General features: G+C 49.4%; 1 protein-coding gene across 7 annotated transcripts in view; it reads left to right on the top strand.

The window, feature by feature from the left end:
* Positions 1-14,553, top strand: part of ASAP2 (ArfGAP with SH3 domain, ankyrin repeat and PH domain 2) — a 202,472-nt gene that overhangs the window by 173,436 nt on the left and 14,483 nt on the right. For 4 of the 7 annotated variants that reach the window (XM_038006536.2, XM_073022765.1, XM_038006539.2 and 1 more), the window contains 5 exons: positions 1,418-1,485; positions 5,876-5,989; positions 8,951-9,203; positions 11,735-11,869; positions 14,255-14,420. In XM_038006536.2, the coding sequence (XP_037862464.2) occupies positions 1,418-1,485; positions 5,876-5,989; positions 8,951-9,203; positions 11,735-11,869; positions 14,255-14,420 (736 nt within the window). Of the gene's footprint in view, positions 1-1,417; positions 1,486-5,875; positions 5,990-8,950; positions 9,204-10,402; positions 11,710-11,734; positions 11,870-14,254; positions 14,421-14,553 lie in introns of those variants that run through there. The other 3 variants (XM_073022766.1, XM_007971534.3, XM_073022767.1) reach the window with 2 other exon arrangements.

A 14,553-nucleotide genomic window follows, 5' to 3' on the forward strand; every position in this document is an offset into this window, starting at 1 on the left:
ACAAGGTTGGGGAATTCTGACCTGTTCACACACCCTGAGCCTATTCACCCCCACCTGAGGCCACACACGGCCCCTTTCCTGGCTCTGGGTTTGATGGATTATAGGAGGAGATGCTGTTTACTGCTCTGTCCTTTCATTTGCACCACTGCTTCCTCCATGAAGGGCCCTGGTTGTTACTTGGCCCCAGTCCCTCCCTCTGTGGAGGACCCCGGCATGCCAACAGCCAAGGCACAGTTGTGCCTTGAGAGCATCCAGTTGTTACCCCTCAGGAGGAAGTATTTTTGAAGAACTATTAAAGAGGAAAGAATAGAAAAAAGACACACATCTGCCTGAGAGCCGTGCTTATCATTAAAAAACTAATAACCAGACCTCATTGACTGAAACTTATTTAGAAAAAGTATAGGCCGGGTGCAGTGGCTCACACCTGTAATCCCAGCACTTTGTGAGTCCGAGGCGGGTGGATCATGAAGTCAAGAGATCAAGATCATCTGGCCAACATGGTGAAACCCTGTTTCTACTAAAAATACAAAAATTAGCTGGGCGTGGTGTCATGCGCCTGTTGGCCCAGCTACTTGGGAGGCTGAGGCAGGAGAATTGCTTGAACCCGGGAGGTGGAGGTTGCACTGAGCTGAGATTGCGCCATTGCACTCCAGCCTGGTGACAGAGCCAGACTCTGTCTCAAAAAAAAAAAAAAAAAAAAAAAAAAAAAGTATATACTTTCAAGGTTATAGACTGCTTGAGAGAAGGTATAAAACTTTATTATATTCCAGTGCATGGAACTAGGTTAGCAGTGCTTTTCGTTAGAGGTTTATGATGAATCGCTTTATTCAATGACTTACAGTTTGGATGTGGATTTTAATTAGGTGGCTTCCTCAACAGTTTCAGTGTTTGTTTTGGGGTTTGTTTGTTTGTTTGTTTTTTCTTTTTGAGACAGAGTCTTGCTCTGTCACCAAGGCTAGAGTGCAGTGGCGCGATCTCTGCTCACTGCACCCACAGGCTCCTGAGTAGCTGAAACCACAGACACACCACCACCCCTGGCTAATCTTTATATTTTTAGTAGAGATGGGATTTCACCATGTTGGCCAGAATGGTCTCCAACTCCTGACCTCAAATGATCCACCCACCTCTGCCTCCCAAAGTGCTGGGATTACAGACGTGAGCCACTGTGCCTGGCCAGTTTTAGTTCTTTGATTAGTTCAAACTTTGTCTTTTAAAGTTTTACCTTCTGTATTTAGCTGCAGTTCTATACAATTACAAGATACATTCAGCCTCAACTAGGTCAAACTCACTGTGGATTTCATTAACCAGGCCCAATGTAATTTAATGCTGCCTTTCTGTTCCTTTTAAAAATGTCCTGGATGTCATGCCTTTGCTGGGTTTTGCCTTAATGCCTCCTTTGCTCGCCCTTGACTTTTAGCAAACGAGTCAGGAGAGACTCCGCTGGACATTGCCAAGCGCCTCAAGCACGAGCACTGTGAGGAGCTGGTGAGTCTCCCGCCACAAGGACGGGGTGGGGCACCTGTCACGGGACAGGGAGCCAAGCCCGTCCTCCTTGGGCAGGGTTTGCTGTGAACCAGTGTCCTGAGCAGAGCTCAGCGTTTCTGGTGGGATGAGCCCAGAATCAGCCTGCCTTGGAGAAAGCATGCTAGGGAGTATATAGGAAAACCTAGGGGGACCCACCCCCTCGTAGTGAGACTTGGGGTGTGAGTCAGTGTTTGCTGGTTGGCCGTGTTGGTAACATCACTGATGTGGTGGGACAACTGGAGCAGAGGCCCAAGGCCGCCACAAGGGCCTGTTCTCTGGCCTCCATAAGCTGTTTACTTGCTACTTTGCCGGACATCAAGGCCAACCTCCTTTCTTTGTTCCTCAGCCCCAGATCGTGTGGGTTGCTCGACACTATCTTTTCCTGTTCAGTGTAGACCGTGTAGACAGTAGAAAGAGCCCACCAGGCCCGGCAGCCCTGGCCTTGCCATGGGCTCCCCCACTTGGCTTTGGAAGGAAACTCTCTTAGGCTGTTTCCTTATTTCTAAAGTGCGGTCAGTTATACCAGTACATACAGTCGTGAGAATTATTATCAAATGCTGTAATGCAGTTGGCACACAGCACTCAGTAAATAGAACTATTAAGGCTGAGCACAGTGACTCATGCCTGTAATCCCAAAGCTTTGGGAGGCTGAGGCAGGGGATGATGGCTGCTTGAGGCCAGGAATTCAAGACCAGCCCTGCAACATAGTGAGACTATCTTTGCAAATGGGTAAAAAAAATTAGCAAGGCATGGTGGAGCATGCCTGTAGCCCCAGTTACCCAGGAGGCTAAGGTAGGAGGATCACTTTGAGACCAGGAGTTCAAAGCTACAGTGAGCCATAATGGCGCCACTGCACTCCTGCCTGGGCAACAGACCAAAACGCCATCTCCACAAAAAAGTTTCAAATTAGCTGGGTGTGGTGGCGTGCACCTGTAGTCCCAGCTACTTGGGAAGCTGAGGTGGGAGAATCGACTTGAGCTCAGGAGTTCAAGGCTACAGTGAGCCATGATTATGCCAAAGTGCACCAGGCTGGGGGAGGAAAAAAAAAACTATTAATAATAAATGCTATACAAGTGTAAGATAAGTAACAGGTCCTCTTTCTAAGCACTGTACATTCACTAGCTCATTTAATTTGTTGGGTTTTTTTGTGTGTTTTTTTTTTTTGAAATGGAGTCTTACTCTGTCGCCCAGGCTGGAGTGCAGTGACGTGATCTCGGTTCACTGCAACCTCTGCCTCCCAGGTTAAGCAATTCTTCTGCTTCAACCTCCCGAGTAACTGGGATTACAGGTAACTGCCACCATGCCCAGCTAATTTTTGTATTTTTAATAGATACGGGGTTTCACCATGTTGGTCAGGCTGGTCTTGAACTCCTGATCTTAAGCAGTCCACCCGCCTTGGCCTCCCGAAGTGCTGGGATTATAGGCGTGAGCCACTGCACCTGACCTAGCTCATTTAATCTTCATAACTACCTTACAACATAGTTTCTGCCGTTGTCCTCATTTTGCAGATAAGGAAACAGGCACAGAAAAGTTAAGTGACTTGCCCAGGGTCATGTAGCTACTATCTGGTTATGAGAGAAAGTAAGCCCTGAGGTTCTAAGACACCCATAGTGTGTAATGAATTAACTTCTCTTCTGCACATGTAGAACGGAACTAGCTATCTACCTTCCTTGAGAGAACTGAGAAAATAGCCACTCAGATCATTTTCTACAGCGTTTAATTCTCTCATCCTGCTTGAAAAGGCTGGGTTCGCAGTGAATGAGCACATTCGTTCTCCTGGGGTTGAGCTTTCTCCCGTATGGAATGTGGATACTTGCAGGCTGATCAGCATCCTTTAGATCTCAGATATCCTTTGCCTGTTGTTTTGGGGAAAGCTCTCTAGCCCTGTTTTTTCTCTACGCTTACACTGTTGTCACAGCGAGCAATACAGAAGCAGACTGCTGTGACCAAAGGTGTGGGGCTCCCCCCACCCCTACACCAAGTGCAGTCATCTGACAGGTTTGTCTTGCCTGCTGCATAAACCCAATTCACAAGACAGTGTTATTGCAATAGAGAAAGAGTTGAATTATGGCAAGCTGGCTGAGCAGTGGAAGGATAGGAGTCATTACTCAACTGTGTCCCTGCAAAGGCTCAGAGGTGAGGGTTTTTCAGGGATAGTTGGATGAGCAAGGGGGCTGGGAAATGGGTGCTGCTGATTGGTTGGGAGTGAAATCATACAAGTGTGAGAAACAGCCCTTGGCCACTGCATATCATCTCAGTGGGGGCCACGGGACTGGTTGAGTCATGCATGAGTCAGGTTCGGTGGAGTCAGTTGGTCACCAGGATGCAAAAGTCTGAAAAAATATCTCAAAAGATCAATCTTAGGATATGTTATCTATAGGATCAGTTGGGGGAAGTCACAAATATCGTGGCCTAAGGTGCAGTAAACAATTTTTTTTTTAAAAGACAGAGTGTCTCTCTGTTGCCCAGGTTGGAGTACAATGGCGTGCTCATAAACAGCCTCAAACTCCTGAGCTTAAGCCATCCTCTCACCTCAGCCTCCCGAGTAGCTGAGATTACTGATGCATGCCACCACGCCTGGCTAAATAAGTTTTTAAATTTTTTGTAGTGGTGGGGTCTCGCTATGTTGCCTGGGCTGGTCTCAAACTCCTGGCTCAAGCAGTCCTCCTGCCTCGGCCTCCCAAAATGCTGGGATGACAGGTGTGAGCCACTCCACTGGATGGTAAACAATTACATTAGTAGAGAGGCAAACTGCACCTACATTTTAGCAGAATCCAGACCCCTCCCATAATCCGCATCTTGAGGCCTTTCATTAGTCTTCCAAAGGCACTTTCAAGCTGCCTAACAAGAACAGAGTTTTCTTGTTTTCACATGCACACATATGTTTATTGCGGCACTCTTCACAATCGCAAAGACTTGGAACCAGTCCAGATGTCCATCAGTGATAGACTGGTTTAAGAAAATGTGGCACATATGCGCCATGCAATACTATGCAGCCATACAAAGGGATGAGTTCATGTCCTTTGTAGGGACATGGATGCAGCTGGAAACCATCATTCTGAGCAAATTATCGCAAGGACAGAAAACCAAACACCGCATGTTCTCACTTATAGGTGAGAATTGAACAGTGAGAACACTTGGACACAGGGTGGGGAACATCACACAGTGGGGCCTGTCGTGGGATGGGGGAATGGGGAAGGGATAGCTTTAGGAGATATACCTAATGTAAATGACAGTTGATGGGTGCAGCACAGCAACATGGTACATGTATACCTATGTAACAAACCTGCACGTTGTGCACATGTACCCTAGAACTTAAAGTATAATTAAAAAATTGAGTCAGTTTTAGGGAGGGACTATTACCATCCTTGTTTCAAACTTACACCACAAACTAAATTCTTCCCATGGTTAGCTTGGTCTGTGCCCAGGAGTAAGGGAGGACAGCCAGCCTGTGAGGCCAGAAGCAAGATGGAGTCAGCCATGCTAGACTTTTATCACAACTATGTTCTTGAAAAGGCGGTTTCACAAGCAGCAGACACCAGCTGGCTGTCCTCCAGTTCAATTAGACACTGTCTACCTGAGGTAGTGTCAGATCCCACAGACTGAGCCCCCAAGACTGTCTCCCAACCCAGACACTAGTCGGAAATCAACCTCCAGAACTTCTGACCGACCGGCTTCAAGTGGGGGTTCCCACAGCCCCCTCTTTGGGTTCGAATAATTTGCTGGAGTGGCCCATAGAACTCAAGGAGACACTTGTGTTTACTGGTTTATTATAAAGCATACAGATAGAGAGGCGCGTAGGGCGAGGTGTGGGGGAAGGGACGCGGAGGTTCCTTGCCCTCCCCGGGCACCACCCTCCAGGACCCTCTGTGAAGCTCAAGAACCCAGTCCTCTTGGAGTTTTATGGAAGCTTCATGATGTCAGCATCTCTTCCCCCAGAGTATAGGGTGAGACCCTCTCTGGGGAGGGTCTTAAGACCCAAAGTCAGAAAAGTGGTGGAAGATTAGAGTCCTGCCTTGGGGCAGGAGAAGTTCAGAGAGATTCTGTCTCCTGAGGCCTAACACCCCATGTTATAACCAAAGACTGCAGCAAGAGCTTTGAGAGTTACAAGCCAGGAACTGTGGCTGAAAACTAATACAGTTTACAAAGCCTTTGCTGGGACATGCCAGCTTTGAGTTTCAAGGTTACCCTGTGAATTAGGCAGAGGGGCGGGGGCTTCACCTGAGACCCAGAGATTTCCATGAATTTGCCTTGGACTAGAAGGCAGGCCTCCTGTTTGCACACCTCAGTGGGCCCAGGTGCACGGCCGAGTGTATGAGCAGCAGCACTGACCATCCCTCTGTTCTCTTAGCTGACCCAAGCCTTATCTGGAAGATTTAATTCTCATGTTCATGTTGAATATGAATGGCGACTACTCCACGAAGACCTGGATGAAAGTGATGACGACATGGATGAGAAATTGCAGGTCTGTGCCAGGTTGCTAACCATTAAGAGTTTTGATCAGCTTCATCCAGAACAATGTGGGTCCTAATCTATAATTAAGGCAGAAAGCTGTTTTATAGAAATGAAAATGTAGCTTGCTTTTTGCTTTCATTAATCTCAGTAGGCTCTTGGTTTTACCCTTCCCATTACCATCTCCCGTCTCCCAGCTCCTGCACCCATTAATTTAAAGGAATGGCTAATTATGTACTTACAGGCAGCCTTTTGCTACAAAGGAAAGGGGTGTGAGGGGGAAGGGGGCGGGGGAGGGTTGATTCCAGTGGGTTTAGAGGAAACTCCCTTGCTATGGAGTCATGTCATAAAGACCAGATTTCTCCCAGTCTAGGTGATCACATTCTCCTGGTTGATCTTAAAAAATATCAACTGAAATCATCAGACGACCTGTAGAGCTCATTGGGTCCAACCCTTTCATTTATCAGTTTGGGATATTGAAGCCTCAAGAGAAAAGTTGACTTGGCCAAAGTGAAGCAGCTATTTAGAGGCAGCCTTGGGACTGCACAAAGGCTCTTGCCTCCTCCTCCAGCTCCCTTTTTACCATACTCACTGCTTCACACACGGGGGGTGATGCCCAGGAAGATTGCTGCCTTCACGCAGGACTCGGAGCTGAGAGTCAGACTTAGGTCATCTGACCCAAAGCCCTGACTCCTAGCTGTGACCCACTTCCATCTGTCCGTCAGCATGGTACTTCGAGGCGTGCCTGGAATGTGCTCTGTGCTGAATTAGTGGCAAATGCTACATTAAACACATTTTCATGGTTTGGCTTTTTTTTTTTTTTTTTTAATTTTCTGTAATGCATTAATGTTCTGATGTGTATTGAGGATATCTAATTAGATAGATGGATGGATAGGTCAGTAGGTAACCAGAAGGCATTTCTGAAACCTGTTGGACTGTCTTTGCTCATGGAGTTAACATCCATACTTACTGCTTCTTAGAATACAGAATAAGAAATTACTTCACTGAGTTAGGTACAAAACAGTGTCAAAGCGAGAAGAGTCGACTGATTTCATACTTAACCTGCCTTAAAAGTTGGAAGCAGTCTGCCCCAGTGTGCCTCTTCGACAAGCGATCGGACGCCACGTTCCCGTTTTATGAGCAGTGATGCAGCAGGTTGCATAGTCCAAGGAAAAGCACAAGAGCAGAGGCTGGTGTGGAGTCCTAAGACTCATCCACACTGCTCACCTGATTCTCAGCAGACAGCAGCAGGGACCGTTTATCCTTTCACCCGTGGGCTTTGCAATTTAGAAATAGGTGTGAAGAACCACTGGGTGCTTAGTCCTGCACACCTGAGCTGGGTTTGAAGCATTGGTTTGTCCCGAACCTAGAATGGGTTGGTGGTCATGTGAGGGAGAGGCAGGGCTGCCGCCATTCACACTGAGCACCTGATAGGCACCTGGCATTGTGCTAGAAAAGCACTTACCATATCCAGTGAACAGGTGAGAATGTGGTCAGCAAGGTGAGTCATTTGCTCACCATCATATGTAGTTTAATGAAGCTGGCATTTGAAATAGAAGTTAGATCTAAGTTACCTGAGTCATTATTCCATGCATTCACTTCCAAGAAAGCACATGACCAGCTGGGCGCAGTGGCTCACGCCTGTGATCCCAGCACTTTGGGAGGCTGAGGCAGGCGGATCACGAGGTCAGGAGATTGAGACCATCGTGGCTAACATGGTGAAACCCTGTCTCTACTAAAAATACAAAAAAATTAGCCGGGCGTGGTAGGGGGGGCGCCTGTAGTTCCAGCTGCTCGGGAGGCTAAGGCAGGAGAATGGCATGAACCTGGGAGGCAGAGCTTGCAGTGAGCTGACATTGCGCCACTGCACTCCAGCCTGGGCCACAGAGTGAGACTCTCTTTAAAAAAAAAAAAAAAAAGCATGTTACCTTCAGCGGGAGCAGGGGTGGCCAAATTGTTAAAGGGCCTGATAGTAAATATTTTAGGCTCTGTGGGCCTAAAGTGTCACAGTCCATGTTATAATTACTTAGCTCTGCCAGGATGGCTCAAAAGCAGCCTTAGTATCTAAATGACAGGACATGGCTATGTTCCAATAAAATTTTACCGACAAAAAACAGGTGGCAGCCCATAGGCCACTGTTTGTTAACCCTGATTTGGAGGAATCTCAGGAGCTCCTGTTCATATGGGAAGAAAACACTGATTTCTGCTGAATGAGCCATATAGCTGTTGGAGATTGAGTGCAGCGGGCTGGCCAGAGCTGGCTACCCTGTGGGGTAACATAAGAAGGCATGTTTAGGAAGGGGAACTTCAGGAAAAATGCTGACTTAGGTTGAGATAACTTCGGCTGATAAGATAAATAGCTTATATTTTAAATCCATCACAGAATGGAGAATTTTAACTTGTAATTCACAGCTTTTTTGGTGTGTGTGTGTATATATACTAGTCTGTTCTTACACTGCTATAAAGAAATACCTGAGACTGGGTAATTTAGAAAGAGGTTTAATTCACTCACACTTCCACATGGCTGGGAGGCCTCAGGAAACATACAGTCATGGCAGAAGGGGAAGCAGGCACCTCTTCATAGGGTGGCAGGAGAAAGAGCAAGTGACAGCCTTATCAAACCATTAGGTCTTGTGGGAGCTCACTATCACAAGAACAGCAGGGAGGAACCACTGCCACGATCTAGTCACCTTCTTCTCACGACACGTGAAGATTACAATTCAAGATGAGATTTGGGTGGGGACACAAAGCCAAACCATATCAATGTGTGTTTCCTTCACGAGACACAAGGAGGAGTGAGTTTTCACTCTTGCAGCTCTCATGCAACTTGTGGGTCCCAGGCAACAGTTGAGAGCTCAAATGGTACCAAGCCCAGCAGAGCTGGTGTCAGTGAGGTTTTCAGCCCTGTGTTGAATGTCATCACCAGGAGCAGTTCATTTCTGTCTCACGCCTCTGCCCCGATGTTCTCCTGTAGCCCAGTCCCAACCGGCGAGAAGACCGGCCCATCAGCTTCTACCAGCTAGGCTCCAACCAGCTTCAGTCTAACGCTGTATCTTTGGCAAGAGATGCTGCAAACCTTGCCAAGGACAAGCAGAGGGCTTTCATGCCCAGCATCTTGCAGAATGAGACCTATGGAGCCATCCTGAGTGGCAGCCCACCTCCCGCCCAGCCGGCAGCCCCCAGCACCACCAGCGCCCCACCTCTTCCTCCACGGAATGTTGGCAAAGGTATGACGCTGTCAGTCATCCCTGTGAATTTATAGAGGGTCTTGTTTTGTGGTTTGGGAAGTTTGCAGCTGCCCTGCCTCCAACTCAGTGACCTTTGGGCTCTTCTGTTTTATAGTTATTTTCTGTTTGCTTTCTAAAGGGATTCCATCATTCTTATCAGGCCAGATGGTGCTAGAGTCTCTTGATTTGACTCTGATTCTGGGCAGAGTTGTGGCATCTGCCTGGCTTGAGTAACATGGGAACTCCCCCAGGGCAGCCTGAGGTGGCCACCTGAACTCCCAGGGCTGGGCCGAAAGACATACTCCTGCAGGTCTGCCCTCCGTGACCTTCTGTTTACCTTCCTCCACTCTCTCTCCCAGGCCTTCATTCTTTCCTTTTTATTTCTCTTCTGCCTTCATCTGGTCCAGTTCACGGCCCCTGCGATTACTTCTTACCAGTGATCCCCATAAAATGAAGGATAAAATGCTACTGATTTGGGGAACAGTGCTTGGCCTAATTGTAAAATACAAAACCAGCCCTGTGGTCCTACTAGTGTCTTAGGGCAAAAAGCTTGCTCTTCTTACCTCAGCTATAACCTGGAGGGTTTGACTCAACAGGTGACACTTTCTGTTTCTGGAAATACGTAAACCAAAGCTCCCAAAAGTTAAGTAATTTGTCCTTCCTGAAGAGCAGCTGGCTACGGTGCTCCTTGAAGGCAGGTCCGGCGAGTGACCTGCTCAGCTCTGGGCTGAGCTCCAGTCGTCACCGTGGCCTTCAGAGGGTTTCCCACATGAAGGGAGCTGCTGAGGCTTTGATGGGAGGAGGGAGGCCCAGGAAGGACAAGAGTCTGCACAGAGCATGTATCCAGGCGCTGTGACCGCTGTGAACCGCTGATGGAGTGGAGCCCACGCCCCCGAATACATCCCAAACTGTCCTTATGTGGTAGCTGCTAGCTGGGCAAGGTGGGTTGGTGCGTGAGGGTGGCTGAGGCCAGGAGACCTGGCCCAGGGCTGAGCAGACAGCTGCAACTTTGTGCTGCACATACACTCGCCTGTGCGGCTGGGCCCGTCTTCCCTGCTGTCCTGGGTGTCTCTCAGACCCTCACATGGCTCTGCCCCTGTCACTCAAGGAGGCCCAGAGAAGTGACAGTGAACCTGTCGTGTGAGTCACTGAGTCATACCCCCAAGAACAAACCTGCTGAGAGCAGGCCTTTCCCCCAGGCAGGCCCAGAAGCCAGCTGCTTGCTGTCCCCACACACCCTGCATCCCAGACCGCATCCATCCCTGGTTTGATGAGGATGTCCCTGAGCACGGAAGGCAGCTACAAGGTGAAGCCACACAGTCGCACCTCCTTCCTGTCAAACCCCGAGGATGGCTGGTCAGGGCCCAGGGTGGGTGCGACTTTCTTCCCGCCTCTCCCAGATCCTGCGGGCAGGCATGAATTTTCTACAGCCCACAATCAAGATGACTTTGATCATCCTCCTCCTCAGCAGTGGCTTTTGCTGGCTGTGTATGTCATGTGAGGAAAGATTTTATTTTGTTCCACTGGGTCATGGAGGGGTAAACTCTTAATCTCCTGGTTTCTCGAAGTCTTGGAATTCGAGGGTTTTGATTTTTTTCCCTTTTATTTTTGCCATTCCTGTCCCTAGCTTCATTTCTTCCAGTGATGTAGGTCATACCCCTTACCTGCTGTCTCCCCCATTCTCTGTGTAGCTCACATATGGTCTTGGATGGAATTCTCACATGCAACTAAATAGCAAAGGGTTGACAGTGTCAGCCTTGCACTTGGGGCAGACCTGGCTCCCCATGGGAGGAGCTCGAAGGCTTCCTCTGGACCCAGTGGCCTGGCCCATTTCTAGGCCCAGCCTTTGCCCTACGGGCTGTGCACAGCCTCCAACATGGGGTCACACCTGGCACCTGGGCCCCGTGCACCTGAGCTTGCAGGTTTGTCAGTCAGAAGGGCTTGTGACCTGGGAAATGCCATCTCTTTTCTGGGTCACCTGAACCTGATTGGTGTCATCTGTGTCTGCTTCCAGCCAGAAATATGTTTGCGGCAGGGAGGGAGAGAGAGCCCCTCCTCTAGTGTCTGATTTGCACTCTGCCCTCCACCTGTGCCAGCTGGGCACATGGTACTCCTCTTTGCATGGTGGTGACTCCCACGGCCCATGGGAAGGACTCGGTGGGAGGGTGGAGAGGAGCAGAAGTTCCAGAAGCTCCAAGTGCAGTGTTCGCAAGAGAGCATTGTGGCTGTTTATTTCCTTCTTCAAATGATACTGATATTTGAGAAATAAACTCAGGAATTTTTAAATTTCATGGATTGAGAAAACCAGCTGAGAATAGTCCTTGAAGCGTCTTTGGTTTAGTGGGTATCAGTGTCTATCTTCCACGTGCCAGAGACAGGAGTAAAAGAGTTGAGGGTTCTAGGTAGAAGGGTCATACTGACCATTTCATAAGGGGGAGGATCAATAACGCAGTGTTCTGTTTCTGTTTTTGTTCTGTGTGTGCACGTGTATGTGTGCATGCATGCGTCTGTGTGCATGCGTGTGGGTTCAGTTCAGACAGCCTCCTCTGCTAACACCCTGTGGAAGACAAACTCTGTAAGTGTGGACGGTGGAAGCCGGCAGCGATCTTCGTCAGATCCGCCAGCTGTCCATCCACCGCTGCCCCCTCTTCGCGTGACATCTACCAGTACGTTTTTTTCCTTTTTCCTTTCTTGCCTGTGGGCTTTGTAGATCTGGATGGTGGGGGGTGCTCTATGGAGCCACACAGCCGCCGGCACAGACACATGCCAAGTGCCCCGTGTTGTATGGCCCCCTGTGGCTCCTGTGCAGGGCTCCCAGCTCCCCCAGCCTCCTCCATCACAGCTGCAAACCCCTGCCTGTCCCCACACTGCACCACCAAGTAGCTTCCTCACTCCCTTCCTCTGTCTTCCAAAGCATTTCAGCAACATTTCCTCCTTTACACAGTACCCCAGGGTTTCTTTTTCCTTGGGCTATTTGGTGATCTTCAATATTTTGGGACAGTCACTTGGATTAGAATCTGGCTTTTTGTTTTTCTTTTATTTTTTTTTGAGACAGAGTCTCACTCCATCACCCAGACTGGAGTGCAATGGCACAATCTTGGCTCACTGCAACCTCCGCCTCCCGTGTTCAAGAGATTCTCCTGCCTCAGCCTCCCAAGTAGCTGGTATTACAGGAGCCTGCCACCATGCCCAGCTAATTTTTTTGTGTGTGTGTATTTTTAGTAGAGACAGAGTTTTGCCATGTTGGCCAGCCTGGTCCCAAACTTCTGATCTCAGGTGATCTACCTGCCTCAGCCTCCCAAAGTGCTGGGATTACAGGCGTGAGCCACCATGCCCAGCCTTGTTTTTATTTGTCCCCTAGGCTGGAGTGCAGTGTTACAATCATGGCTCACTGCAGCCTCCAACTCCTGGGCTCAAGCGATCCTCTTGCCTTAGCCTCCTGAACAGCTGGGATTATTGGTGCAAGTGCAGTGGCACAGTCATGGCTCACTGCAGCCTCCAACTTCTGGGCTCAAGTGATCCTCCTGCCTTAGCCTCCTGAGTAGCTGGCATTATTGGTGCAAGCCACCATGCCCAGCTAATTTTCGTATTTTTTTGTAGAGACAGGGTTTTGCTATGTTGCCCAGGCTCAAATTCCTGGGCTCAAGTGACCCACCTGCCTCTTCCTCCCAAAGTACTGGAATTACAGGTGTGGGCCACCACGCCCAGCCTGACATGTTTTCTTTAATGCCAACATGTGGTTGAAAGTCCTGAAACCCTTGGTGAGAGAAGCAAGAGGAGGTTTTTAGGAAGAAGTTTTTCTCCAGTGTGCAGAACTAGAGCATCTTTTTTCACTGGATCAGAGAAACGAGCCCTGGATGCTGTCCTGTCTCCCGCTGCAGCAGCCGTGGAGTGGGGAGTCCAGCATCTCTGGGCTTCACTGCTTCCAGGGCATGAGAATTCCTGAACCGAGGTGCTCGTGACTTCCTTAGAATAAGTTAAAATTAAAAGCAGCCCAGCCCCAGCTAGAGTCAGTGCCATGTGTGCATGTGCTGGCGGCAGAGCCGGGAGCAGTGGATCTGGGAGGGTCTTCAAAGGTTTCCGAGACGAACACACAGAAGGCTAGGCCCACTTTCCTGCCTCTCCATCTGGTGGCCCTGGGACTGCATGTGTGTGCTAGAGTCAGCCTTTTGACTTTTCCTTTAAATTGGAAAGAGGAAACAATAATGAAAAAAAGAAAGATCATAAGTTGGATCCCTTCATTTTTCCCCACCCCAGGTTTCTCTTTGTTTAGCTGAAGGCCTCATTCTTCCTGGCTTTTCCTGGCAGAGGGAAACCCAGCGCCTTATACGTTCTTTCCTGGCAGAGGCCACCCATCCTGAGGCCCAGGATGATAAGCCTGACATTGAGAGAGCGCTTAACACCCATCGGGGGAGGAGAGACAGAGGAAGGAGAATTGGGCTCACAGCCCACTCCAGGTCTTACCAACTCTGCCACCCTTGACAAGAGCTCTTCCCCTCCGTGGGCCTCAGCCTCCTCGTCTGTAAAACATAGACACTAATAAAGCTCTGCACCCACCCACTCTGCAGACTGAGGAGCCGTTACTAAGTTAGTAGCTCCCATCTCTCCTCAGATCCACCCTGCCCAGCAGCCCGATGAAGTGGGTAGGGCCTCATCCCTTTGGCCACAGGTCAGTCAATGTGCAAAGCAGGCCCTGCTTCCCCAGGCAGAGCTGAGGGCCCCGGCCTCCTGCGGTTGGGTCTTAGAGTCGAGGGCAGGAAACTGCTGGCTTTCCCACATGGAGTTCTAGCTGAGAAAATACTTACTCACGGGCTAAGAGAAAAATTGTCATCCTAACTTTAGGCTCGCAGCTTCCTTATTAGTTTGGAAAGGACTCCCTGCTTCCTCCCTGCAAATAGTTTTCTGAAAACCGGCAAGGAAATAGCAGCAGGTTTTTCCTTAGGAAATAGCAATAGAAAAATGAAGCCCTTCTTAGAAAAGCCTCCAGTGAGGAGGCCTGAGTGAGAAGCCTCGCAGCTGACCCTCTGCACGTCTGTCCTTTTCCTCCACAGATCCCCTGACCCCCACACCGCCCCCTCCTGTTGCCAAGACACCTAGCGTGTTGGAAGCCTTGAGCCAGCCGAGCAAGCCTACCCCGCCTGGGATCTCACAGAGCAGGCCCCCACCTCTGCCCCCACAGCCGCCCAGCCGCCTCCCGCAGAAGAAGCCTGCTCCGGGGTAAGCCACCCCCAGCCAGCTCGGCCTTCCGTGCTCCTGTCCTCTGACCTCACCTGCCAAGGGGTCTGGATGAACGTTTGCAATCCCCAGGGTTCCTACTTCAGCGTGGGTGCCACATAACTAATTCATCAGG

Source organism: Chlorocebus sabaeus, chromosome 14 (genome assembly GCF_047675955.1).
Source record: "Chlorocebus sabaeus isolate Y175 chromosome 14, mChlSab1.0.hap1, whole genome shotgun sequence".
NCBI lineage: Eukaryota > Metazoa > Chordata > Mammalia > Primates > Cercopithecidae > Chlorocebus > Chlorocebus sabaeus.